The sequence below is a fragment of the Euprymna scolopes genome, chromosome 27, assembly GCF_053919585.1.
Source record: "Euprymna scolopes isolate OS-2025 chromosome 27, ASM5391958v1, whole genome shotgun sequence".
In the NCBI taxonomy this organism is placed as follows: domain Eukaryota; kingdom Metazoa; phylum Mollusca; class Cephalopoda; order Sepiida; family Sepiolidae; genus Euprymna; species Euprymna scolopes.
Genome location: NC_136508.1, coordinates 63,524,276 through 63,552,037, shown reverse-complemented (window position 1 = coordinate 63,552,037; position 27,762 = coordinate 63,524,276). Strand labels below are relative to the sequence as shown.

Sequence of the window (27,762 nt, the reverse complement as noted above, 5' to 3'; positions counted from 1 at the left end):
TGTTTAACTTATGGGAGCGACCAGTTAATTCTTTTTGTAATAGGCTGAACACAGAGAAAGCAAACCAAGTGGAAGGTTTTCTGGACGATGTAAAAGCAGAATTTCCAAGGGTTTTTGCTGAAGGACTTGGACATTGTGTGAAAGTAGAAGCCAAATTTGAAGTGAAGAAAGATGCCACCCCAGTGTTCAAACCGAAAAGAAATGTACCGTTTTCATCGATGGACGCAATCGAGAAGGAGTTGGAAAGACTTCAACAGTTAGAGGTTATTGAAAAAGTTGACCATACGGATTGAGCCAGCCCGACGGTATATGTGAAGAAAAAAAATAACAGAATCAGGGTCTGTGCGGACTTCCCGACAGGCCTGAATGACTGTTTAAAGGACCACAATTATCCCCTTCCGTCGGCAGAAGATCTATTCTCAAAACTAAACGGAGGAAAAATTTTTTCCAAGATAGACCTCTCAGACGCCTACTTGCAAATCAAGGTCAATGATGAATGTTCAAAGTACCTGTGTATTAATACGCACAAGGGTATCTTCAAGCTAAAGAGGCTTCCTTTTGGCTTAAAGGTCGCCCCTGCTTTGTTTCAACAGATAATGGATACGATGCTCGCAGGGTTGGAATTTGCGATGGCATACCTTGACGATATCTTGATAAAGAGCAGTAATTTGCAAGAGCACAAGAAGCACGTGAGAGAAGTACTTAAGAGAATAGAGGGGTTTGGTTTCAGATTGAGTCCGGAGAAATGCGATTTCTTCATGAAAAGGATCAAATACCTGGGTCAAATAATTGACGAAGATGGACGAAGGCCAGATCCACAACGGACCGAAGCAATTGATAAGATGCCTGCCCCAGACTCAGTATCAAAACTACAGTCATTTCTGGGATTGGTACAATACTATGCGATATACATCCCTAATGTACATAATTTGAGAGCTCCTCTTAACGAGCTACTAAAAAAAGGCAGTAGATGGAATTGGACAAAGGAATGTGAATCTGCTTTCCAGAAAATTAAGAAATGTTTACTATCAGATCTGGCATTAGCACATTTCGATCCAGAGAAAGAGATTGTACTAGCAACGGACGCCAGTGATTACGGAGTTGGTGCTGCATTACTCCACAAGTATGAGGATGGAACAACAAAAGCAATCTCTCACGCGTCAAGAACTTTGATTGCAGCTGAGAAAAACTACAGCCAGATTGAAAAGGAGGCTCTCTCAATAATATTTGGAGTCAAAAAGTTTAACCGTTTTCTCCATGGACGAAACTTCATATTACAGACGGATCATAAACCACTAATCACGATATTTGGATCGAAGAAAGGCATCCCTACGCATACTGCAAATCGACTACAGCGATGGGCTGTAACTCTCTTAAACTATCAGTTTAAGATGGAGCATGTGTCATCAAAAACGTTAGGACACGCGGATGCACTGTCAAGGTTGATTCCAATGTAGTAAAAAAAAAAAAAAAAAAAAAAAAAAAAATCGTGCAAACCTTTTACCACTGGCAACGCCCGCTTCAGAGAGTGAAAGAAGAAGAAGAGAATGGCCACTGCGTCTATTTATAGACTAGAGATCATGGGAAGAGTATGCAAATAACTTTGGACGGTTTTGTCCTATAAAAAGCCTGTATTTGGGAGAGAGGGTGTCTTTTTTGTTTGGCAGAAGCAATTGCTGTCAGAAGTGCATTGGACTGCAGGATTGAAGAGTGAAGATTGAGTTGTGGAGTCATTGCATTTAACCACAAGCTATTTCGGCCAAGAACAGATCATGGAATCTGGGATGTTGAGATTGGATAAAGAAAGTAAAACTGGTGGCTAAGCTTCAACATGTGCCAGACCTTGCCAGTTTTATTCCACTTTTTTTGCAGGGAGATGCACTCGCTCTCTATCTTGAGATGAATAATTGAGAAAGAGGAGGCGCCGATATGCTGTCTTGGAATTGGAGAAATTAAAGAGTTGCATGACATGCATCACATGGGAGTGGAGAGAACATTATATTTGGTGAGGCAAGTGGATCCGAATGTAAAACGGGAAGAAATTCAGATGATAGTAAAGAACTGTGTTCGGTGTCAATCGATCGATCCTGCCCCAAATATACATAATCCTGGGGAAATTGGAGTTTTAACGAACTGGACGAGACTAGCTATTGACATAGCACACTACCGAGGGGGGGCGTACTTATCAATAATTGATTGTGGGCCAAGTAGACTGGCGATATGGAAGGAACTGCGAGTGGAAGCCGCATCTGCAGTTGCAACTGAATTAGAAAAGGTGATGCTTGAACGAGGTCTAGTAAGGGAGGTGATAATGGACAACGGCACTGTTTTTCGCTCAGAAATCTTTCAGACGATGCTAAAAAAATGGAAGATTAAAAGTTATTACAGGGCAGCCTACAGACCTGGAGGAAATGGCATTGTGGAGCGACATCATCGGACCGTGAAAGCAATAGCTGAGAGAGGAAGAATATCGCCTGAAGAGGCCACATTTTGGTACAACATGTCCCCTAAGGTCGGGCAAAGAGATGACACAGTGCCACATAGAGCAATCTTTAATTACGAATGGAGACATCCTAGAGACATGTCACCGGAAATTAATGATCAAGGACCAGCCAGAATCCAAATAGGAGAAGAAGTTTGGGTGAAACCGCCTAATGCCCGATGCACAACGCAGTGGGGAAGAGGAGTGATAACAGGAGTGCAATCCCCAAACAACTTAAGTGTCAATGGAATGCCACGACATGTTTTAGATTTAAGGCGTGTCGTCCATTTAGGTGATGAGGATGGTGGTACTGAGCCAGGGAGTGATGAAGATGAACCGGTGCCGATGCAGAGACCGCAAAGAGAACGCAATGCGCCGATCTGGACACGGGATTATGAGATGTGAATGATCTTTAATGATCATGGGGGCGTATAGTAAAAAAAAAAAAAAAAAAAAAAATAGTGCAAACCTTTTACCACTGGCAACGCCCGCTTCAGAGAGTGAAAGAAGAAGAAGAGAATGGCCACTGCGTCTATTTATAGACTAGAGATCATGGGAAGAGTATGCAAATAACTTTGGACGGTTTTGTCCTATAAAAAGCCTGTATTTGGGAGAGAGGGTGTCTTTTTTGTTTGGCAGAAGCAATTGCTGTCAGAAGTGCATTGGACTGCAGGATTGAAGAGTGAAGATTGAGTTGTGGAGTCATTGTATTTAACCACAAGAAATGAAAGTTTCGAAGAGACGGTAATTGCAGCTCTTAAAGATGAAAGCGAATGCTCAAATTCAATATGCAATATGATCCGTGAACTCCCGGTAACTCTAGAAGAGATTAAAAGAGAAGCTGCAAAAGACGTTTTTATAAAGCAAATGAAAAATCAAGTAGGACGGATGGAAAAAAATAAGATGGCAAGAGAAATTACACCTTTTTCCATTTGCGAAGATGTGCTTATGTATGCCGATAGAATCCTAATTCCACAGGTATTACGAAAAAGAATGCTAAACGAATTTCACACAGGTCATCCTGGCATTTCAAGGATGAAATCCCTAATTAGAGGTTACGTGTATCGGCCTGGTATGGATAAAGAGGTGGAAAACTGTGTCAAAGCGTGCAAAGGATGTCAGTTAGCAGCCCGAGGTCCGCCTGTAAAAACGACCCCGTGGCCGAAGACGGACTTGCCCTGGTCACGACTGCATATTAATTATGCCGGACCCCTAAAAGGTTTTTTTTACTTAATTGTAGTGGACTCTTTCTCCAAATGGCCGGAGATATTCAAGATCAGACATCCAACAGCAAGGAACACTGTAATGCACTTGACGAAATTTTCAGTCGGTTTGGTGTACCAAAGACCATAGTGAGTGACAATGGTACAGCATTCACAGGTTACGAATTTAGAGAATTCTGCGACTCACTGGATATACAGCACATCACGACGCCTATTTACCATCCTAGGTCGAATGGGTTGGCAGAAAACTTTGTGGACACGTTTAAGCGGGCATTAAGGAAAAACATGAACATTGACACAGATGAGCAGACAATACAAACATTTCTAGCGATCTACAGAGTAACCCCAAATCCAAACAATGATGTAAATTCATCCCCTGCAGAACTTATGTTCGCCAGAAAAATTAGATCCATTTTCGATAGACTTCTACCGAATAAAAAGAAAGTTACCAGAAAAGAAAACTTTAATGTAAAGTGCTATTCCCCAGGAGATAAAGTTTATTTTAAAAATTTTCAGAATGGAAAAAATCATTGGGTGGACGGTATTGTTAAGAAAAGAATTGGGAACATGGTCTATACTATTCAAGGTCCCAGTTTTGTCTGTAAAAGACATGTTAATCAAATCCGTTCCAGAATTTCGGAAAATACAGAGAAAATTCCAATGGAAACGTTGTGCGACACATTTGACATTCCAAAACCGGTGGGTATACATGGACCCATGAATGTATCTCCTGAACATACCGCACGGGCTGAACAGAATTCTTTACCAAAGGAAACTCTGACCAAAAGGAAGATCACACGTAAAAGGAAAGTCGTCAGGCGTTTAAGTCCTGATCCTAAACGGAAGCGATATTAAAGCTAAAATCGGGAAGATTTCAGCTTCAGGGGGAGGTGTTATAAGGGACATAATTACGGATAGCACCGGATACGAAACGGTGTATAAAAGAGCGTCTTGCATTGTCTTGGAGTCAGTTCAGTGGTACGCACTAGCCCGACCGTCTCGCGTCTTACACTCTCCAAGTGTAGTCATGATTAACCAAGCTCCCAGGACGAGCGTTCCGCTCACACGCGTTAAGTTACCTTTTTCCTTTACCTTCATTTACGCGTATATCAACTTCAAGGCGAGCAGCCATTTTGTATTGTGTATTATTTCGAAGTACGAATAAACCTTTTTGTTACGCATTCCACTCGGCGTATTTTGTCATGTTATTATATACCGTCAAAACGGGATATAACACTTATTATCGAACCACAGGGCCAGACAGTTCAAGGGGAGAGTATGTGTCTCTAGAGAAATGTTTGGAAGGGTTTTAAAGAAGCGCTATGGACGGGTCAGCTCACTGTGTGATCTCCTGACTATCATCTCTTGTTGTGTAATCAGTTCGCCTGAGAGGTGGCTTCTAATTGGGCAAGCCAAAAGCAAAATCAAATGCTTGCACCAATCTGCATCAAGCTTAGAAATTAAAAGCATAGATTCAAAATTGTTGATGGTAACGGTGTTGCTTCTATTGTTATTGTTTGTTTGCTTGTTTCCTTGTTTGTTTGTTTGTTTGTTTGTTTATTTTCTTGTTTGTTTTCTTGTTTGTTTGCTTGTTTGTATGTTTGTTTGTTTGTTTGCTTGTTTGCTTGCTTGTTTGCTTGCTTATTTGTTTGTTTGTTTGTTTTCTTGTTTGCTTGTTTGTTTGTTTTCTTGTTTGTTTGCTTGTTTGTATGTTTGTTTGTTTGTTTGCTTGTTTGCTTGCTTGTTTGCTTGCTTATTTGTTTGCTTGTTTCCTTGCTTGTTTGTTTGTTTGTTTGTTTGTTTTCTTGTTTGCTTGCTTGTTTGTTTGCTTCTTTGTTTTTTGGCTTGTTTGTTTGCTTGTTTGTTGGCTTGCTTATTTGCTTGTTTGTTTGTTGGGTTGGTTGCTTGTTTGTTTCCTTGTGTGTTTGTTGGCTGGCTTGTTTGTCTGTTTGTTTGTTGGCTTGTTTGTTGGCTTGCTTGTTTATTTGTTGGCTTGCTTGTTTGTTTGTTGGCTTGTTTGTTTGCTTGTTTTTTGTTTCATTACTTTTTTGTCTTATTTGTTTGTTTGTGTGTTTGCTTGCTTATTTGCTTGTTTGTTTGCTTATTTGTTTGTTGGCTTGCTTGTTTGTTTGCTTGTTTGTTTTCTTTTTTGCTTGCTTGTTTGTTGGCTTGTTTGCGTGTTTGTCAAGCACAAATCATGATGATGATTTTTTGTTGGCATTCATGTCCATCTTATCATTCTATCAAGAATTCTTTCTAGAATGATATCACATACTTATGGGAGACACCACATGAAGATTATCAACGTTTCTATATGAAAATGTTTCTGTGGAACAAACTGGATTCGGACTTAGCACACACAAGTTGTCAACCACTGAGCCACCATCATCTCTACAGCTCTCACTTGTACTTCTGCTACAATATTCATTTCAGAAATTCCTTACATGTCTTTTGTTTGTTTGTTTTTGTTTGTTTGTTTGTTTTTTTTATATCTGCAGGTCATAAAAGATCATCGATTGCTTACATTGATTGGAATTAATGTAATGATCGATATCACTTGGATGATTCTATGGCAGACAGTCGATCCTTTACGACACGCATTAATTCCTCTTATTCCACAGGTGAGTAAAACGTCAACTTTTTTTTTAGTTCTTTTCAAAATACCACTTGCTGCTTTTTCTTGTGATTATCTCCATTTATAAAGTCCGTCTGTTTATTGCACTTACAGTAACATTAAAATCCTTGCAAGCCTTACCTTCCCTGTTGGAGAAACGGGTAATTTATTGCAATGCTCATGAGGCTGTTCAGGCATTTTTGTAGGCCAGTGAGCCATTACTCTCATGCGCTTATTTTTCAATCCCCACTTTCTGATGTTGGATAACCGCTTACTGCAGTAGTAAGTATTGGGTTGGCCAAAAAATTCATTTTTTTTAATTTCATCTTTCTGTCCTATGAAAGATCCTTTTATATTCCTATTCTTCAAATTTTCTGTATGGTATAGCCAGGATGTTGACGTCAGTATATAAAAGCATCCAATTAGATTTCTTACATTTTTGCTTGTAATTCAGGCCTTTGAAATAAATCAGGCAGAGCACTACTAACATCTTCTTCAGATATCAGGTCTGTTATTGCTGACATCAATGATCATGCTGTCCAGTCCTTTCTGCGTTCGGTCTTTCTGATAAGATCTATAGTCCTGTTTCCAGTGACCCTGTTGAAACTGTCAGTGAACTTTGTTCATTGTCTTCCTTTGCTCTTTTTTCCTGGCGATTTTTTCCTAACATTAAGCTTTTTTCTAAGCCGTTTGTTCATCCGCATTAAGTGACTGAAGAACTTTAGCTGTCTGGTGTTGACGGTATTGAGTAGTGATCGGCTGTACTCTTCCTTACGCATGACTTCTTTTTTTGTCTTCCTAGACAGTCCAAGCCTTGCAATAGCACGTGGCTTGCAGCCCAAGCTTTGCAATGGCACGCAGCATGCAGTGAATAAAATTTATGAACAACATTATAGCAGCAACACTATCGACAGGGCCTTTCAAAATTGAAGATACCCTCATTCCATGGAGTCATATGATTACAACGGATATGCCATTTCAATTTAAGAGATTACACTTCCCAATTCCATTGGGGTTTGTACTCACCATTAAAAAAAGCTAAGTGACAATCTTTACATTTGTGTGGTTGGCATCAACAAACGAAGAAAGAAAAAAAAAGACTAAAATTTGATGCTTTTTTGTTACAGAAAAAAAAAGCTACAGAAACCTGCATAAGCATGTGTAAGAGGAGAATGCTGTTACAGAACAGGTGTGTCAAAAATGGTTTACTACATGTTAGAACAATAAAATTGTCGCCCTAGAAAAGACGACATGATTCCATTTCCATTTGATGAAAACCGGTTTTCTTTTCTTGTTGCAGACCATCTACTAGTTGGCCAGTTGTGTACAAATCTCAACTGTGATAGGAGCCTTCTATCATGTCTGAAAGTGACACAATGTTCAGCAAGAAAAATCGGAGACGTTCACTACCGACTCAAGTTAAGACAACAGGATCATTGCCAGCACTCTCAAAAGTCAAATCCAGACGGTTCATCGCTTGAGGGTGCAGATGAATGCATCGGATGATCTATGGTTATAGTCTTTGGTGTGGTTTCAGTGAGGGCCACATCCTACCACCTAACATCTTCGAAGTCGGCTTGAAAGGCAGTACCAAAGTGTACCTGGATGTGCTGAAGAGTATGGGGATCACCTGGTGCAATCAGGTGGCCGCTTGCAGACCCTGGGTGTGGCAGCAAGTTTTGGTGCTGGTCCACAAGTCCAAAGAGACCCAGACTTATCTTCAAAAGGAGTACTCTGATTTTGTACCCTTCTCTCACTGGTTCTCCTCCTCCCCCCACCTGAACCTGCTGGACTACTTCACTTGATCATGTTGAGAACATCACCAACATGACCTCTCACAAACACCAAAACAAGCCTAATCGCCACCATTCCCCGAGTATTCACCGATCTCCCACTAGCACTTGTGGAAAAAGCATGCTCCCACAGTTCCAGACCCATATCAAGGCAGTGATTCCATTTCCATTTGATGAGGTTACATTGATTAGATAACATCTAATCAATGTAACCTCAATCACCGCCTTGATATGGGTCCGGAACTGTGGGAGCATGCTTTTTCCACAACCGAAGAACTCTATCTACTCCCTTTATGGTAACCTCCCAGTGTATCAGAAGGGGACTAACATTGCACTACAAGCTGGAGGTCTTCCTCTAGGATTTCCGTCATTGCGTTGGATATGTGCAGATTCGTTTTCCTCTCGTACCTGTTATAGGATGTGGTGTTGTTTCTAAATGTGATGCTTGGGTTCCCCCTTCTGAATACAATGAGCAAACTTTTTGACCAACCCAATGCTTGTATTTTAAATTTATATAATAATATCTAATAATACTAACATGCCCACAAGATCGACATACTGAGGCAAAATAATTTGCATATTCATTTTCAAAAGGACGTCTCATTAATTTACCACTCCTTATTATTGTTTTCTAATTATTTTTTTTTTCATATTATTATTGCACATAGTTTTGTTTTTATATATATTTTTTTTTGATTGTGGAGGAAAAAAATCTTATTTTATGTACTAAAGAATCACCACTTATCAAGGCCAGTAAGCTAATCGAGGATAAGGGTTAATGCGTTTGTCAGGAAGACAGTGAAATGATATGTGGATTGGTAACAATGGTTAGACTGGTCCGACATTAGATTATTTAAGAATACAGCTGAACAAGAATTTGTTAAGATTGAACTTGAAAATAACGATAATATAGTCAGCTGAAAAGCAACCCCATAATATTGTGTTCCACAGACGAAGACTTCTGAAAAAGAAACTTTGCTCATCAAAGCTCTGTTTGATTTTCTGTACATGGAGGAAGAAAGGAAAATTGTGTACAACTATTTATTTCTGCCATCGTGTTGTATTTCAATTAACTTAGCCAAATGCTCGTATTGACTTATTCTATCCAGAAAAGGCTTTTCACCGCATGGTCTGGTATGCACTGCTGCTCTTCATTATTGTCAATGAAGTTTTCACAGGAACGCGTGAACTCAAAGTATTTTCAACCAATTAAAATCGTTGCAAACCCCAACAAAAGTAGCATGCTGATGTGAAAACTTCCTTGCTTTTGGAAGTGAGAAAGAAAGCGGAATCCAACAAAGTGGAGAAAGAAAGAGTGTAGCAATTAGAGCCATTTGGTTTTTAGTTTTCATAGGAATCACTTGTCGCTGCAGTTGGCACAGATGTAATCATCAAGGACCTGAATACCTGTATCCTGGAACTATTCTACATGAATGATGTCCTGATCGCTTCTGAGAATAAACCCGACCTGTAATAATAAATTCAGTTCTGAAAGGACAGACTGGCGCAGTTTGATTCGTGGCTAAATGACAAGAGAGAGTATTTGCCCACTGATTAACAAGAATATTGCACCATCAAATTCGACAGACAGGATCTTCCACGTATCAACAATGCATGCGAACTGACGTCACTAGTAAAGAAAAAGACTATAAAAAAGGAGAAAGAGGATGATCATGTTAGAGATATGGATAACGTTCGAGATGACGATCATGTGAAGGACGTCACAGCTGTAACGAGAGAATGAGCAAATAAATGTTGTACAAAAAAAAAGCAAGAACTGGAAGTTCTTTTGTATCCTTTGTCTACTTTGTTGTGTTGCTTCCCAGACAACGTTACAATAAGATATTTAGAAAACTCAGACAAATTTATGCTCAAAGTTAGTTCTAAGTACGAAATTAATGAAGCCAGAGATGGCTTCTGCTGCCAGGTTCGAATCTATCGACTGGTGTTAATCGTGGCAACCTGCACTGATGATTCCTGAAAGGATGAAACACTAGTGTCTATTGGTATTTAATAATTTAATAATTATTATAGTGAATAATTATATATATATATATATATATATATATATATATATATATATATATATATATATAATGAATGAATGACAGAAGTCTATATTCCACAAAGTCTACATTCCAAAGTTCATGATGTTGACCATCTTACGATTTATTCCTTTAATTCAGTTGACATTTACAATTCTAGACAGTATCTGTTTCGTAGCACAAAATCAATCACTTAATTATTATATCAATTAGTGAATTTATTTTGCCCTTAACTCATCAGAAGAAATAGCAACAATCAATCCATCAAAAGGAAATAAAGTGCATTTTGACATGATTAAAAATACGAAAATTGGAAGAGAAGCTGTAAATACCTTATAATATGTTTACATTACGCCATTTTGAATTTAGAAATAAAGTCACACACACACATATATTTGAAATCCGTAATCCATCTTTTCCCCTAAAATGTATCTCAGTTCGATATTCAGCATTGACAGCAATATCGCCAGCAAAGTAAATGCATGCATCAATATGACATGGCTCAAATATCGCATCACCATCGGAATCCTCTAAAATCAAAGATTTACTAGATTCGACTTTATATAAAACAAAATGTCCCCCAGATCTCCAGAATTACACTGCTCGACTATATCTAATTATATCCGAATTGTTTTGCTCAAGAATGGCGACTCAAATGGTTTGGATATGTAGTGAGAACTGACGACGATATTATCGCAAAACTTGCTTTGAAAATAGAAGTTGCTGGAAAGCAACCAAAGTGGAGGTCAGACATGTGCTGATGACACAATGATCTCTGTAAAACCGATCTTCACTTGGATCAAGTTTATGATCGGGCTAAATGAAGACATAAATCCATTGTTATCGACCCTACCATAGTTCAGTGTTTCAGGAGAGTAGACAAAAAACCTGTAAACGTCGTCGTTTTAAAGTTAAAACATAATGAATTACATTGTATAATAAAGGTATTACTATCCAGAAAACTACTTCACTGTGCCGAATTTAAATGTGATATTCGTTTTCAGCATACTTGAAAACCTATCAAGTCGACATATTAAAGGTGAGTGTTGAGGTGGAAAGAAAGTAAAAAAAAATTTGTTTTAATTGCTTAAATTTTACAAAATCAAAATCATATAATGGATTTTGATTAAAATTTAAATAAGGATTCCAGACACAAGGTTTAATATGCTTGATTTGAATCTTCGTTGGGGAACATAAAAGCGGTGTATATCACAGTTTTATGTACGACATGGGAAAGAAATTAGAATCTTAGAAAGATTTCCATCATTCCAGCAATCATAGGAACAATTTCAAAAGTTATTGGTCGAATATATCCGGTGAACCAAGTGCAAGAGAGAGACAAACTTAATTCTTGCTTTCCTTACTTTTTTTCATTTAGTCTGGACATTCCATGAGCGATGTTTCTACCAAAGTGGGAAGAATTGCTGTTTTCTATTCATCTGACGCTTATCGTTGGCTAGCTTTTGACTTTAAAGTAGCATTTTTAAACTCTTTGTACCAAGTGGCTTCATACTTTATCTGAGGCGATTTACATTTCTTAAAAAAAAATTATATACATGAGAGCTGACAACGATACTGTTGTGAAACTCGCTTTTTACCCTTTACGATCTGAATTATGCAATCTGGAGGTATCTGGCATCTACCCGGATACTAAACTAATACGGACAAAGCGTGTTCGAATCAATTCCCACTTTATTTATGCCGTTATGTTCATTTATTTACGACTGAACAAATTAGTTCAATCAGGTCATAAAGGGTTAAACTAGAAGTTGCTGGGAAACGATCAAGATGAAGGCCAGTGATGAGATAGACAGGTGCTCTACACAATGGTCTCCACGAAATCGGACTTAATCCTGACCAAGCTTACGATTGGGCCAAAAGGAAATAAAAGCCTATTGTTAACGACCCTGTGATAGTTTAGCATTTAAGCAGAGCAAACAGTGGACTTGGCAGAGAAGATAAGAATCTATTATTGCGGACCCTGCCACTAATGCAAAAGAAAGAAGATTCTGTTTTCTTTCATGGAAAATTGGTATAGAGACCACGATAATAATTGTAAATTTTCTTCTTTTCTTTCTTTCAGGGTTTAAAATCTGCGAGTGATGCTAACGTGACAGACATAATTATTCTTGTTCCTGCTTGTACGTGTAATTTTTATCCGGTTTGGATGTCTTGCTTGTTCGTCTACAAAGGAACCATCATGGTGTATGGTCTGTATATTGCCTGGGAAATACGTAATATCACTCTGCCTTCAATGAATGAGGCTAGGCCGACGATAATCATTATCTTTACTGTCATGATCGTTTGTAGCAGCGCCGTTCCTATTTCTCATCTGATACAAGAATGGCCCGTCGCCGTCAAATCCTACAACATTATCACAATTTGGTTGTGTACATTGATCATTCAATGTACCATTTTTCTACCAAAGGTAAGTCTACATCTATCCAATATTTTGCATATTCATGTCATAAAGATGGGAATATATCTATATTCCCATCTTGATAATTATTATTAGTAGTAATAATACTAATATTAAATGAAAAATGAGGAATAAAAGTTATATATAACTTTACTAGGGGGTGGGGCGCCCAGTTTTACCCGGGCGTAAAATACACTTAAATATGATATTTTAATTTGTCCATATTTTTTACATATTATAATAGACTCGTGATTTCAAAAGTCAAAAAAAAAAATAGTATTTAGGTGCCATCAGCTAGAATCGAAACTGAAACTGTAGCATTCAAAGCTAGTGATGTCACCACTGTACCAACGTGACATGCATATAAACCGATTAAGAATTAAAAATTAAAAATAAATTAAAATGAATGTACTAAATGTTTAACGATTTTTTCAATTCGGACCCATTTTTTACCCTTTGAAAATTATTTGAACCGGCTCAAGACCCATAAAAGAACGGCCGTAAAAAATCCTATCATTTGAGGCCCCTAGCGCCGCTCTGCAACTTTTAGTTTCGGAGGAGATAGAGTTTGAAAATATGAGACAGACAGACAGACACATATAGCCGTTTATATATAACATTATATCATCAGAACAATAAGGAAAAGTTAAGGGAAAAAATAAGAAAAAAAACATGGCATTTAGAAGTTAAATGCTTCTCATCAGAAGAGGAGAAGGGCCAGAATTATACATATATATATATATATATATATATATATTTTACTATTACCTACATATATACTAGCCTTCCAATTTACCCTTATATGTTGTACCTACTTTTAATTACTATTTACTACACTATCCTATACCTTCATTCTCAGTTCATATATAAATTTCATTAGGCCAGTTTCTTCTATATTTGCATTTTGTATAATTTTGGCCCTTCTACTCTTTTTTCTTTTTTTTTTTTACATGGAGGTCACCACTTATCAAGGCCCGGAAGCTACTCGGGGATAAGGGTTATTGCGTGTACAGTAATCAATGGGATAGTATCGTAGTAATCGTTAGTATGGGAGATTTGATAAAGTGTCTTACTTAAGGGGGCGATTCATCAGGAATTTGTTTATGTTGTAGTCAGGTGGGAAACAGGCAAACGGAAGAGAGTTCCACAGTTGTGCACTTCTAAGAAAGAAGCTTTGTTCATGGAATCTACGTTTTGATTTTGGCACAGATAAAGAGTGGCAAAAATTACTGACAGTGGTTTCAGCTAGACGGGTGTTTTTCATGAAAAATTGGCGAGGGGGGGGGGGGCAGAAATTGGAGCTCGGATGAGCACTTGCCATTGAAATAACAATAAAACAAAGACAGGCTCGCAACGTCTTTTCTGTGTGAGAGAACCTGCTTTTCAGCTGACTATAACATGGTCATCTTCAAGTTCAATTATTGTTGAGCCGTCCCCCTCAAATAATCAATTTCTACCTAATTTCCATTACTGTACACTAGTTAACTTTTATCCTCTAATTAGGGGTGGCTAACTCTGGCCAATATATATCAAATAAATCAGGGGCAGATAACTTTGGTCTATCTATAATATAAAGAGTAATTATCTGTGTGTGTGTGTGTGTGTGTGTGTGTGTGTGTGTGTGTGTGTGTGTGTGTGTGTTCGGCTAAAACTAAAAAACACGACAAAAAAAATACCCACAAAGTTCGTATTTACTGGATTGGCGTTGCCCCAGATGAATAATATTTAAAATTTAAAAAATAATTATTTATTCTTTGAACTTAAACTGATGCAGATTTCTTCAGAGTGGGGGGGGGGGTCGTTTTTTTTTTAAACCAGATTATGCATTAACTTAACTGATTTTTTAACCAAGGAATTAATTCCCTTATGCCGTTTCATTCCTTGAGGAATCTATAAAAACAAGTTATCTGTATGTAGGTGCATGTGTATGTGCATGTTCAGAGAGAAGAATGGGCTGGACAGAGAAGAAAGACGGTGGTGGGGAGAGGGAGGGGGAAACAAGGGGGTAAGGGGAAAGAGAGAAAGACAGAGAAGAAGTTTTATTAGAAATGTGTAACACTTTTTTCCCGAGTAATACCAGGTAACCCTTGCTTGTGCAAAAATGAAGGCGCTTCTTCATTATAATAACGAAATGCGGAAATCAAAAAAGTGAATTTCTATTAAAAACCAATGGTATCTACTAATTTTTTGTGCTAATTTCAACTAAAACCAATTCTTATGTCACAATTAATTACATATTACAGCATTCTTACGTAAGACATGTACTTTGAAGATTTCATGAATCAATGACATATGCCATTAATTCTGACATGACAAACTGAGTTACCTCCCCTGGGATCATGCTGTTTATTTGTATAAACTGGAGATTTTTCTTTGAAAACTATTTTCATTAATAATTAATTTTCTGTCTTATCGTTTGTCATAATTTTTGGATATGTTACTAAATTCTACATGACAATTAAGTAGATCCAATCGGTTTTCCTTGAAATTCAATATTTTGATTTTCGAATTTCGTTCTTATAACAAAGAAACTCCAAAAGGAATTAGCAGTAGATAACTGTGAACCATTATTAACATCATATTATGACTACTGTAACTGCTAAAAATTGGACGAATTGTAGGGTTACTGTAAAGGAGTATCACTAACTAAAATAGTAATGAGGCGCTTTATTCATGGGGGAGTGATTGTAAAGAAGCACCAATTTTTCTTTTTATTTAGGTTTTCCTTTGGCACAAGAATCAAGATGATAGTCTTCAGTTGGCTGTGGCCCAACAAGTTGCGTACAGTAGCAATGATTCCAGCTACGAAGAGATGTCACATCTTGTAGTGGAAAATTCAGCGCTGAAGAAATCGTTGCAAGAGGTGAATACTTTGCTTCTCAGTATGTCCTGCGTTTGTAAACATCATAACACTACACGAAAATAGTGGCGCCACCTACTGCCCCCCCCCCCCCGAAAACTGCCCTCCCCCTCTCTTCTCAAAAAGAAATAGTTTCGAATGTGTTTCGGAAGCCTCATTATGAGTATATATATATATATTTTTTTTTTTTACTCATATTCACCCCTAACAAGGCAAATTGTGACTGAAAGGGACTACTATGAATTAGGGACCATCCCTACACGGGGGCATTCTAAGTAGGGAGTTGAGCAGCGAGACATCGGTTTACATTACACTTAAATTCCTGCACGTTAGTACAGTTAGGGAGGCAGAATAAAGGGAGCGAATTCCAAAGTCTGTGACATCATGGGATTTTGCTGCTTGTCGGGTTAATCAAGGGCATTTACAACGAGGCGACACAAGTGCTAGGAGTCGGTAAATGCATATTCCATTAAAGGGTGGACCTGTACGAGAGTGCCCACCCTCTAAAAATGCGTGTTTTATATCTTTTTTAAAAAGTTTTTCCGACGATTATCATAGATTATAGACTTAAGTAAGACTTAGAAGAAAAATTTGAAAAAAAAAAAATTTTAATTACTTTTAAGAAGAAGGTTCACTTTCTTGTTATAATGTTCTACTTCATTGCAACCTGACTTACTGTCCATTTATTTACCGATGTGTCACGGGATTAGAAAGTTGTAACGAGAAAGTGAACCCTCTCAAAATTCATTATATTTTTTTTTCATTTATTTTTTTTTCATTTATTTTTTTTTATTTATTTTTTTTTTCATTTATTTATTTTTTTCATTTATTTTTTTTCATTTATTTTTTTCATTTTTTTTTCATTTATTTTTTCATTTATTTTTTTTCATTTATTTTTTTTTTTCATTTATTTTTTTTTCATTTATTTTTTTCATTTATTTTTTTTCATTTATTTTTTTTCCATTTATTTTTTTATTTATTTTTTTTTTTTGCATTTATTTTGTTTTTTTCATTTATTTTTTTTGCATTTATTTTTTTTCATTTATTTTTTTTCATTTATTTATCTTTTTTTTTCATTTACTTTTTTTTCATTTATTTTTTTTTCATTTATTTTATTTTATTTTTTTTGCTAATATTATATTTAAGTCTGCAATCTATAATAATCGTCGAGAAAAAAACAATTAAAAAAAAAAAAGGTGAAAAACATTCCCGTACAGGTCTGCCCATTAAAGTACTTGTGAAACAAATACAGAAATACAACATTGCGTCGATGGGACAGAAATTCGAACTTGGTTGATAGTGCAGGACCTATTAAATTGGAGCCCCCTATTTAGACCCTGGTAGAAAAAGCCCGCATTCTTCGCAGCAGACTTGCCAGTGTCTTCTATGTATTTGTTCCAATTCATGTTACCTGTGAATGTTAGATTCTGGAGTTTGAATGATGAACTCAGATGACTAGAAAGGTTCTTTATAATTGTTGAAGGAAAGGAGTTTTGTCTTAGTAGCATCAAATGTCATCATCGATTCACATCTGCATTCCACTACAGGCTAGAGGTCATTTACTAAGGCTTTAGACATTGCCTTGGATATGTTCACATCTTTTTCCCCCATATGTCTGGTATAGAGCATGGTGTCATCAACAAATATACCCATACTGTTTAGGATTATCATAAAGAAACAATAAAGATCCAAGGATCCCACATTAATATCATGTTCGTATTATTTGGATTATTTGAACTATTATTCTCATCTTGAGTGTTATTTTCATAACGTTTCGGTCGATATAACCTCTGACCGTCTTCAGGTGGATTTTATTGAACTCAGTGATGTTTCTGTCAAATTTGGAAATTTGGACAGAATTTTGAACAGAACCCTTCATTTACTTCACAAGGGGTAGCATGCTTTTGTTCCATTCGTTCCATCAGGCACGACGGGATAGAAGTTCTAAGTAATTCGCAATTGTATTTTTCGGTCGCTCACACTGAGTTCGACAAGACACACCTGAAGAAGGTCAGAGGTTACATCGACCGAAACGTTATGAAAATGGCATTCAAGATTAGAACAGTAGGCTAAAGAGTCCAAATAACAATCCAGAAACGTAAAATCATGTTGTTTAAACATACAGCTATCGAGGGCAACCTGGACTTTTCTCTTCTCTAAAAAGATCCCTGAAAGAAAGTTTAGTCAAAATGCAAAGAAAAGAAGGAGATTACTTTGCTTCTTACTATAGGCTGTGTTTGAAAACATCATACCACTACCTGATAAAGGTGGCACCACCTACTTCCAAATCTGCAGATAGCCGCCCCCCTTTTCTCAGAAAGGGACGGTTTTGAATGTGTTTGTAGGCGTCCTTATTATTTTTATCCCTGAAAGAAAGTTCAGTGCAAATGCAAAGGAAAAATTTTTATATTTGTATCATGTACAAAGGCAAAAAAAAAAAAAATAGACAACTCAAACTTTGCTTCCGTTCTTTGTAGTGAAGAATAGTTCTCTTAGTATTTATCTCCCTTTGCAGGCCCTTTTTTTCTTCAGACCTGTTCACCAGCTGAGGCTTCAGATATCTGTCCCTGATCCCTTTTAGCTGCCTTCCTCACGGCTGTAATGGCATAGTTTTCTATCCTTTTTTTTTTATAGAAATAGCTCCAGACAAGGCATAAAACCACTTGATGTAAGGAGATAAAAATACTACTTCAAAGTCAAGCTTGCAAACGATAAGTGTTAAATGGAATAGATTCTGACCGATAAAACAGCAAACATCATTCCTGGAGTGTGAGGACTAAAGGACAAAATAAGAGAAGCAAGAGTTTTTATTTATTTTTTTGTTTTGTTTACTTGCTTTCCCATGAGGGCAGAGTTAGACACAAGGTAGGTTTTTAATGTGGAGGGAGGCAGCTCCCCAAAAAAGGGCACTCTAGTTAGTAACAAAAATAATTAAAAAAATGTATCAGTCATGAAGGGTTTCTCCTCTACTACCCGTGACCAAAAAAGTGAAGTGAAAACAGTGACATGCAGCATCAGAACAGGTACTACACTTTGATCCTAACGCTAGTTTCCAAAAGTAAACCCAAGATCCACTTTCTACTTTCCTTTGTTTATTTATTTATCTCCCTTTGCAGGCCCTTTTTTCTTCAGACCTATTCACCAGCTGAGACTTCCGGTGCCCATCCCTAATCCCTTTTAGCAGCGTTCCTCACGATTATAATGGCACAGTTTTCTATCCCTTTAAGTATCACAACATTTGAGTATCACCGGTAGAACTATAGTCTTTTTCTCTTGGGACAGAATTGAATAATGCTAGTATTATTGTTTAGTATTATTTCTTTTATTTAAGCAAACTTTGTTTACCTTTTCTCCATGTGTATGATCTCCATCTAACCTCTTGCAATTTGGCTGTTACTTGGCATAATTTGTATTTTTGTTTCCTTCTAGCAATATTTTTTATGCTCAAAACGTTTTCTAGCCTGTAAGTTGAAGTCTGCGATTCTCTTGAAGTTTTTAGTAAACTCCTCGTTTCTGCCTTGTTTTTATTTTGTATTTACATTTTTCTGAAACAATGTTTACATTCTTTTTCCATTTTATCTTTGTTGATGATCTATAAACCTGTGTTTTAAATATACCATGTCTCAGAGTCTTGATTATTGGAAAGTTTTCATGATAACTCTTGAAGGTTTTCGCACATTTGCAATTGTTGGGCCATGTTATTGGTTATATAATGACGTATTTCACTCAAATGTACTTGCAAAAAATTAGTTTTGCCAAAACAACCGATAATATGATCACTCTACCGTTCCAGAAGGTATCTCACTGCTGATGAAATACTCTATCTGTATAAGAGACAGGTACCCCCTAAAATGGAGTACTGCTGCCACATCTGGGCAGGAGCTGCTCGGCACGCCCTATCCAGCTTAACAGAATTCAAGATTAGCTTCGAAACCTAGTAGGTGATGCGCTTTTCTTTTCCCTGCAACCTCTTTCCTACAGAAGAGATTTTGCAAGCATGTCTCTGCTCTATCGTTATTTTTATCAAAAGTGCTGGACTGAATTCCAACCAAACTTTCACAAAAAAACACTCGACTGGCTACAACCACTATATACGATTTCCTCCACTCTCTATTTGTGCTTAAATCTAAATGTCGATTGCATGAACAAATTTCTTTCCCAGAACTGCCTGTCTGTGAAACACTGTTCTACTGACCTGCTTCCTAGTTGAATACAACATAGTATTCTTCAAATCCAATATAAACAAATTCTTTTGGAACTGTCCCCATAAATAATCATATTCTCCCCAATTTACCCCATGAAAAATTATTAAACTACCACCTTACATTCATTAACCCTTATCGTCGAGTGGCTGTCAGGCCTTGATAAGTGGTGAATCACAGGTAAGAAAAAAAAGTTCTTAAATAATCACCTAAAAATAAAGATCAACAAAAAGTATAACTTATATTTTTAATTGAATGATGTAAAAAGAGTTGTCTACCTTTTTTATTTCCTTTTCTGTATAAGTTTTAAAATGTGAAAACAGATGAAAAAATACTACACTGGGCAACAACAACAACAACAACAACAACAATGTCCTACCCATGTTTTTTTTTTTCTTTCTATTTCCAATTGAATATTTGGGCTAGTGAATCCCTGTCCGATTTCAGGGTTCTTGATCTGTAATTTGCAACCTCTCAACGTTTTAGTCTTTTTTATAAATACCATTATAGCATGTTCTTCAGAATCATCTGATCTATTCCCCCGCTTCCTTTATTCCAGTTCGTTTGATTCATTTATCTAGTGGTCTTCATTAATTCACTGTTTTGATACCTCATTTTTATGCAGTTTTTTTGCTTGTTTGTTTGTTTGTTTTTTACTTGGGAGTCACCACTTATCAAGGCCTGAAGATCATTCAAGGATAAGGATCAATAAATGTAAGGTGGTAGTGTAGTAATCGTTAATGGTGTAGATTGGGTACAATTTGGATTATTTAGGGGGATCAATAAGAACTTGTTTACATTGGACTTGAAGGCTACAATATTGTAATTCCAGTAGCTTTTTTCATAAAACTGCAGGCTTGTAGAACTCGCTTTCTTCTGCATGCCTTTGTTCACCTACCTGTAGCCTTGTTTATTATTATTATTATTATTATTTGTTTTCCAAATCTAAGTCCAATGGGCGTTTCCTGTTTTTGCAACAATCATTTTTCACGCTTGTTCGTTCCTTACATCAAGTGGCTTCACACCTTGTCTGGAGCAATTTCTATAAAAAATATATGTTCTAAGATAATTAGTTATTATGTTCTAAGATAATTAGTTATTAGATGAAAAAAGTTTGTGAAAAAATAGAAATGTATGGGATGCCTTCTATAAGTTTCCAGACTTTTTCTCCCTGTCGGTCGGGAGTTAGAATACGTCGACTGCCCCCCTGCAGAGGGTAAAAGTCCCTCAATGGGGGTCCTGGATGTGACCTTAAACTATATCCGATGGTGAGGCCCCAGCTTGCAGGCTTTGGGGAGTGTGGAGCCACCCTTTAATTGCCATTGCTCCCAGGTCCACTCTGACCTGGAGTGGTAGTACCTATTAGGGTCCCAGCTATGGGTTAAATAGAAACTGACTTGCAAAACAACAAATATATTCTATTAAAAAAATTGTTCTTCAAAATCACTGGATTCAGCATTAAATAACCTGAAAAGGGTTGATATGCCGTAAAACAAAAACAACCAACCAGACTTTTATTCATAGAACACATATAAAATTCTAGTCTCCTTCGAAATAATCTCCTCCAGATGCAATGCACTTGTTATACCATTCCAAAAACTTCTGAAAGATCCTATGCAAGTCTTCTTGTGTGAGTTTGTCGATGACCCTCGTCACAGTCTCTTTCATCTCCTCAATTTTCTTATTGTTGTGGAGACGCCCACTAATTAACATAGGCGGGTGAGTGAGATATATAAAGGTATCAATCACCAATACCGGGAGAGTCCAGCAACGACTGTCAAATAGGCAAGACGCCTATGCTGCCTCCAGTAAGACATGCAACACGCCACCTGTCGGAATATCTCCAACTGAATTATATCTGAAGACATGTAAATATGTATATAACTTTTCTTCCTAATATATTATTGTATACCTTTACTTTCGTGTTCTTGTTAATTATTTGTGCAGACACAACACACGTGTTCTTGTTAATTATTTGTGCAGACACAATGACAGCCTCCAAGGTTTTCTTTGAGCTTAGGGAATAATTAAAAGTCACAGGGAGCAAAGTCTGGAGTATAGGGAGGATGAGGAACTGTCTTGATGCCCATCTTCGTCAAATAGTCTGTGACAAGGATTTTTTTTTTTTTTTACACAGTGATCACCACTTATCAAGGCCCGGAAGCCACTCAGGGATAAGGGTTATTGCAAGTACATTACGTTAGCGTGGAGATTTGATGAAGTGTTTACTTAAGGGGGCGGTTCATTAGGAATTTGTTAACGTTGGACTTGAACACATCCAAGTTGTAGTCCGGTCGGAAGCAGGCAGATGGAACAGAGTTCCACAGGCGTGCAGTTCTAAGAAAGAAGCTTTGTTCATGGAATCCACGTTTTGATTTAGGCACAGATAAAGAGTGGGGGAAATTTTTCACGGTGGATTCAGCTAGACGGGTGTTTTTCGTGAAAGATTGGTGAGGGGGGACCAGAGATTGGAGTTCAGATGAGCACCTGCCATGGAAATAACGATAAAACAAGGATAGGCTCGCAACGTCTCTTCTGTGGGAGAGGGGTTGCAGGGTAGAGAAAAGGGCATCCCCCACTAAGCCACGAAGTCTATTTTGTACTCTGTCAAGGCAGGATAGGCTGTTTTTAGCAGCTCCTGCCCAGATATGGCAACAGTATTCCATCCTTGGATGTACTTGGCTTTTATATAGATAAATCTCCACACTAACGTAATGTACTTGCAATAACCCTTATCCCTGAGTGGCTTCCGGGCCTTGATAAGTGGTGATCACTGTGTAAAAAAAAAAAAAAAAAAATATCCTTGTCACAGACTATTTGACGAAGATGGGCATCAAGACAGTTCCTCATCCTCCATATAGTCCAGACTTTGCTCCCTGTGACTTTTATATAACTCTGCTCCACTGAAGGGCAAGTAATGTTACGACTCTTCTTCTTTGAGTCTTGGATCCAGACTGGATGGAGTTGTGGGCTGCTGCATTCATGCAAATCTTCTGCATCTTCAGTTCCTCATGAATAATATTGTATACAGTTCCCACACTGACATCAAACTGTGCACTTATTGTCTCTATAGACACACGACGGTCCTTATCCATGAAATTCTTTATTTGACTAATCAACTCTGAGGTTCTGACTTCCTTAATCCTTCCACACCTCTCATCATCCCTTACAGACTCCGTTTTCCATAAATCTTTTATGCCATTTAAAAACTGATGCCTGATTTATGCAAGATGGTCCAAAAGCAGTCTGGAGCATTCCATACGTTTCTGTAGCATTTTTTTCCAAGTTTGAAACAGAATTTTATTGCATATCGTTCTTCTAAAGTGTCCTCACGTCCAGATTGCATTTTTGAAATTCAGCAACTGTGACAATCAAGCTTTAGTAGGGTGTATTCCAATTCCTGCTGTAGCTTTTCATTTAAATCTGAAATCATAAAAATTGCTCAGTCATCTCATAATATGTATAGCAATAACATACTGAATTTTCAAGAGTCTACGACAATTTTAAATGCTCGTACCAAAAAAGTCTGGAAACTTGTTAAAGGCATCTTGAAAATGTCCACAAAATCAGGGTACATGGTTAAAAAAAACTTTTTAAACTAAAGCAATTTTATTCAATTCTAATGCCGATGAATAGTAATTTGGAAAAGAAAATTGAAATCCAGTGCAGAGTTTCTTTGAAGCATTGTTTAATGAATGTTTAGAAAGCAATACAGTGCAGAGATGTAACGGATATATACAAACTGAAACAAATTAAGATATAATGGTGGAATAAACTATGCAAACTTAGTTTTATGTAGTAGTGTAAATGTTGAAAGGAATAATGACAAGACTCGGAAGCAGTGACATATTAACAGAAATACAGACAAGTATGTTAGTTAAGTGGGAACTCTGCTCGACTGAAGGGCAAGTAATGTTACGACTCTTCTTCTTCGAGTCTTGGATCCAGACTGACTGGAAAGCAGAACCTTCAGAACCATGAACAAAGTTTCTTCCTTAAAACTGCATGCCTGTGGAACTCAGTTTCCGTTTTCCTGTATTCCAACTGACTACAATATGGCTGTCTTCAAGTCCAACGTGAACAAATTTTTGATGAGCCATCGCCCTTAAGTAATCCAATTTACCAAATTTCCACTATTAACGATGACATGTTCCCTTTGATCACTGTACACTCATTAACCCTTATCCTCGAGTGACCTCTGGGTCTTGATAAGTGGTGACTCCTTTGTAAAAAAAAAAAAAAAAAAACCTGCGGAAATTACGTCAGGAATAATCCATCATCAGAATCTGTAGGGGTGCCACTCCACCACTTTCTTAACACAATGTATATATATTTTTTTTATATTTTACATGTATTGTATTCTTATTTGCACTCCAGCTATGGGAAAATAGCCCCACTGCCTTGTGGATGCCTTGGGAAAAACAAAGGCTAAGGGAGTAAACTCTGACAAAAAAATGTTGGAGTTTGGAGTTCCGATAGGCGGATATTGAAGCATTACAACACCTTTCCGACAACTCCTGCTGCTGTGCTGGCTCCTACCATATTGGTTTGTCTTTGCATTGGACTTTGCTACGTCAAGAAGAGGACTCTGGTAACTGGGCAAACCTAGGTCTCCTTATCATCTTCCCAGGCCTGCATCTGGTGAGGCAACTCCAGTTTTGACTGTATAGCCACAGTAGACACTGCAATGCATGAGATGCAAAAAGCCAGTCTCGTGAGAGAGTGTATTTTTACTTGTGTCAGCATAGCCAGTTGGAAGATCCGTATTGTAATATTTTAGGAGGGTATCCCTTCATCAGACATCTGCTTGACTATCAAACGTGTATATCAATTTGCATGCCCCGCCTAGAGTGAACAATAACTAACAGCTCCACAATCAGATCATAGTTTCAACAGTGGTGACTCAAAGAAGATACAAAACAAAGTTGTTTGATTCTTCAATCACACCAGGTCACTCAATCAGAAAAATAACCTAACTGGAAGCTTGTTCAAGTTTGGTGTTCAGATTAAAAAAAAAAAACTCTTCAAAGGTATTGGTTTTACACTGCATATGGACATATGAGAGTAGTTATTTCTGTTTGAAATTATTTCACATTCGATCTCATAATTGTTTAGTATCCAAATAGAAGGAAGTCTGCTCGTGTTTTGCAGATAAAACTATATAAAATTTATTTAAACTAAAATTCAAGATGTATGTCCTAATCTGTCCCTGAAAATCTCAACGAAAACATCAAATGCTTGTTTATTTGCTTGTTTGCCATAAAATTTGAGTCATGGTTTCTACATAATAACTAGGGCTAGGACAACAGCATATTCTTTTCATTGTTTTGACTCTCAAGTGTGTATCCGCTGATATCTTATATGTTTTTATATAGAGTGATGTGGTTTTCGGTTGATTAACTTTGTCTAACCGTCTCGGATATATACTCGAGAGTCAAAACAATGAAAAGAATATGCTGTTGTCATAACCCTAATAATAACAAAGCTAAACGTTTTATTTGACCTTACTACGAAATTCTAATTTATTTTTGAACGCCTGTAAAACGGAACTTTCATGCCTACCCATCCATTCTTCTTCTGATAGTACATTTTATCTTTTCGTACCCTCTTAGAGAAGGAGAAGTCCTTCTAGACTGAAGCAATTATTTTTTTTTCTCTCCTAATCCAAACTTTCTGGGGAGGTGAATTTTGTGTCTAATAAAAATTCTGTACAGAGGAAGATATTATTTTCATTAAAAGTACTCTCCTGATTGTTTTTTTTTTTTGTGGGGGGGGGGGTCTCCTGTTTTATTCAAGGCATCTCCTATCTAAAGAATGATCTTCTTTCATTTAATTCTTGTTAGTTCCTTAGACCAAGTGGCTTCACGCCTTGTCTGTAGCGATTTCCATTTAAAAAAAATTGAATAGTATAAGCTCTCTTTTTTTTATGTAAGTTTTTAGAATGCGCAAACAAATAAAAAAAAATATTCATAAAATAATTTCACTGCTTCCCGGGCAATGCCGTGTAGAATTTAAAAATAAATAAAAAATTTAAAAAAACAAAAAGCAATGTCTGACTCATTTTATTTTCTTTCTATTTCCAGAAGGAACAGCTGATTCAGAATTTACAGCAGCATTTAACAAGAGCAAAAGAGAAACTGATGGAAATGTCGTGTGAAGATGTCGAACAAGACGAAAACGTTCACGTTGAATTCTCATCTAACTATTCTCCTTCGGATGGCAACAACAGCAGCCATGCTGTCGTGAGAGATGCTTGTGAAGGAATTGATAGCAACTCGATTGAGGGCACTGATTTCTACCCGATGTCATGTCCTCCTCTCTCTTCAAGTCAACCAATAAACCCAAACGTTTACAAATGTCACAACATCAACTATTTCTATCTCGACCAGCTTAGACAGATCAAACGAAAAAACAGTTCCAAAAGTGTCCACAGTTCACTGCGTTCAGTGTCCACAGAATTCAAACTATCACGATTAAGGCAGTCAATCGCGAATGAATTGAACCAGGCTCACAACTTGAGCTCAACGTTAAGGGATTCAATCTCAAAAGATATGAATATTGCTCATAAAGACAATAGTTGGGTTCAAGATGCGGTCACTATGAAGAAAACTGACATTGCTGGTTCAATTGCTCAATCGTATAATTTATCGGACGATTCCGATACATATTCCTATGTGAGCAGTTACATACCGTCATGGACTACACCTTATAGCTTAAACCCTCCTGCTCACCAAAACATTTATGCCTCTTCGGAAAGTCTGACGACTCTGGGGAATGACAAATTGTATCCAGCCTCACGACGCCATCATTCTAAACATAAACATCAACGTAATAATAGTCAGAAACGAGACCTAAAGAAAAAAGTGTACATCATTCAAGACTCAAAGGTTATAAAGAGAGACCATTTAGAGATTCAGGAATCTCCTCAAGTGACACTAAGTCAAGATACAATTGTCTGATGTATAGATTCGACTGATGCTGTTTTCAACGACTGATTAAATAGGGTTTGATAAAAAATCACATTAGATTGGTATTAAAAAAAAGCAATAGTGTATCAATCATACAAATATATGCGTGTGTGTGTGTGTGTGTGTGTGTGTAAGTCAAAATGTGCGTGCATGAGGATACTTCTCAACCTATCTACTCAACGAAATTTCGATCTACGGACTTGAAATTTGGTAGATAGGATATTCAGACACATGGAAAACTTTTTAATCGGTTTTCATCCAGAAAAAAGGACTGCTAAGGGGTCAAAATTGAAAAATTCGTACTCGGTGGTCATTGGATTTTTATCTGTTTGTTAACTGTTTCAAAGGTTTGAAAACACGTTTTAAAGATGATGGCAAGTTGGCCTAATGGTTATCGTACTTGACTCACTGCCTTTAGATTTTGGTTTCGATCTCAGCTCGAGTATTTTCTTTTACTTACAAGAAGTGAATTGTTTAGAAAGAACATAATATTCACATGCATATGTCTCAGTGTCTCGTCGGGTTTTACTTCCTTTTTTTTAAAGGAATTTAACGTTGCCCTTAATACCAGGCAACGCCAGTTACATTTTCTAATATATATATATATATATATATATATATATATATATATATATATATATATAAGAGCAAACAGTTAATAAAACATGTTAAAAAACACTTTGAAAAAGAGTTAAAACATATTTAATCTGAAAAGGAAACACTTGATAAGTGGATAGTCCTTAATCCGTGGAGTTTTGAAGAAATACTTTCCTTCTCATCAGAGGGTAGGAATTAGCAAAATGCGGGATCGGATTTTGCATACAAAAGTATTTGATGAAACTACAAGTAAGTCAAAGATCTTACTTGATAACAAAAAGTGAAGCAGAGGGAATATGGTGAAGAAAAAGGTGATTACACGTGAATGGATAGTCTGGTGAAAGGTAGATAATCCAATGATGGTAAAATCCAAAAATATAACTCTAAGAAAGTTAATTGAGTTTCCATTTGCACAAGTAAAATCCAAGGAAATCATGTAATTGGAAGATGGGCCAAAATAATCCAAAAGGCCAAAATCCATGGAATAATTCACAAATATGTACAAAGAAAAGAAAAGAGGAAAATTCCAATAATATTAATAAAAGAAAAATAAGATATG

General features: G+C 37.0%; 1 protein-coding gene across 1 annotated transcript in view; it reads left to right on the top strand.

Moving 5' to 3' along the window:
- The window catches only part of LOC145248868 (putative G-protein coupled receptor 156), a 144,138-nt gene extending 117,399 nt beyond the window's left edge, over positions 1-26,739 (top strand). Inside the window, exons 5-8 of the mRNA XM_080110616.1 lie at positions 6,204-6,326; positions 12,241-12,585; positions 15,296-15,439; positions 25,722-26,739. Of these exons, the coding sequence (XP_079966742.1) occupies positions 6,204-6,326; positions 12,241-12,585; positions 15,296-15,439; positions 25,722-26,597 (1,488 nt within the window). The 3' untranslated portion in view covers positions 26,598-26,739. The remainder of the gene's footprint in view (positions 1-6,203; positions 6,327-12,240; positions 12,586-15,295; positions 15,440-25,721) is intronic.
- The last annotated feature ends 1,023 nt before the right edge of the window (positions 26,740-27,762 follow it).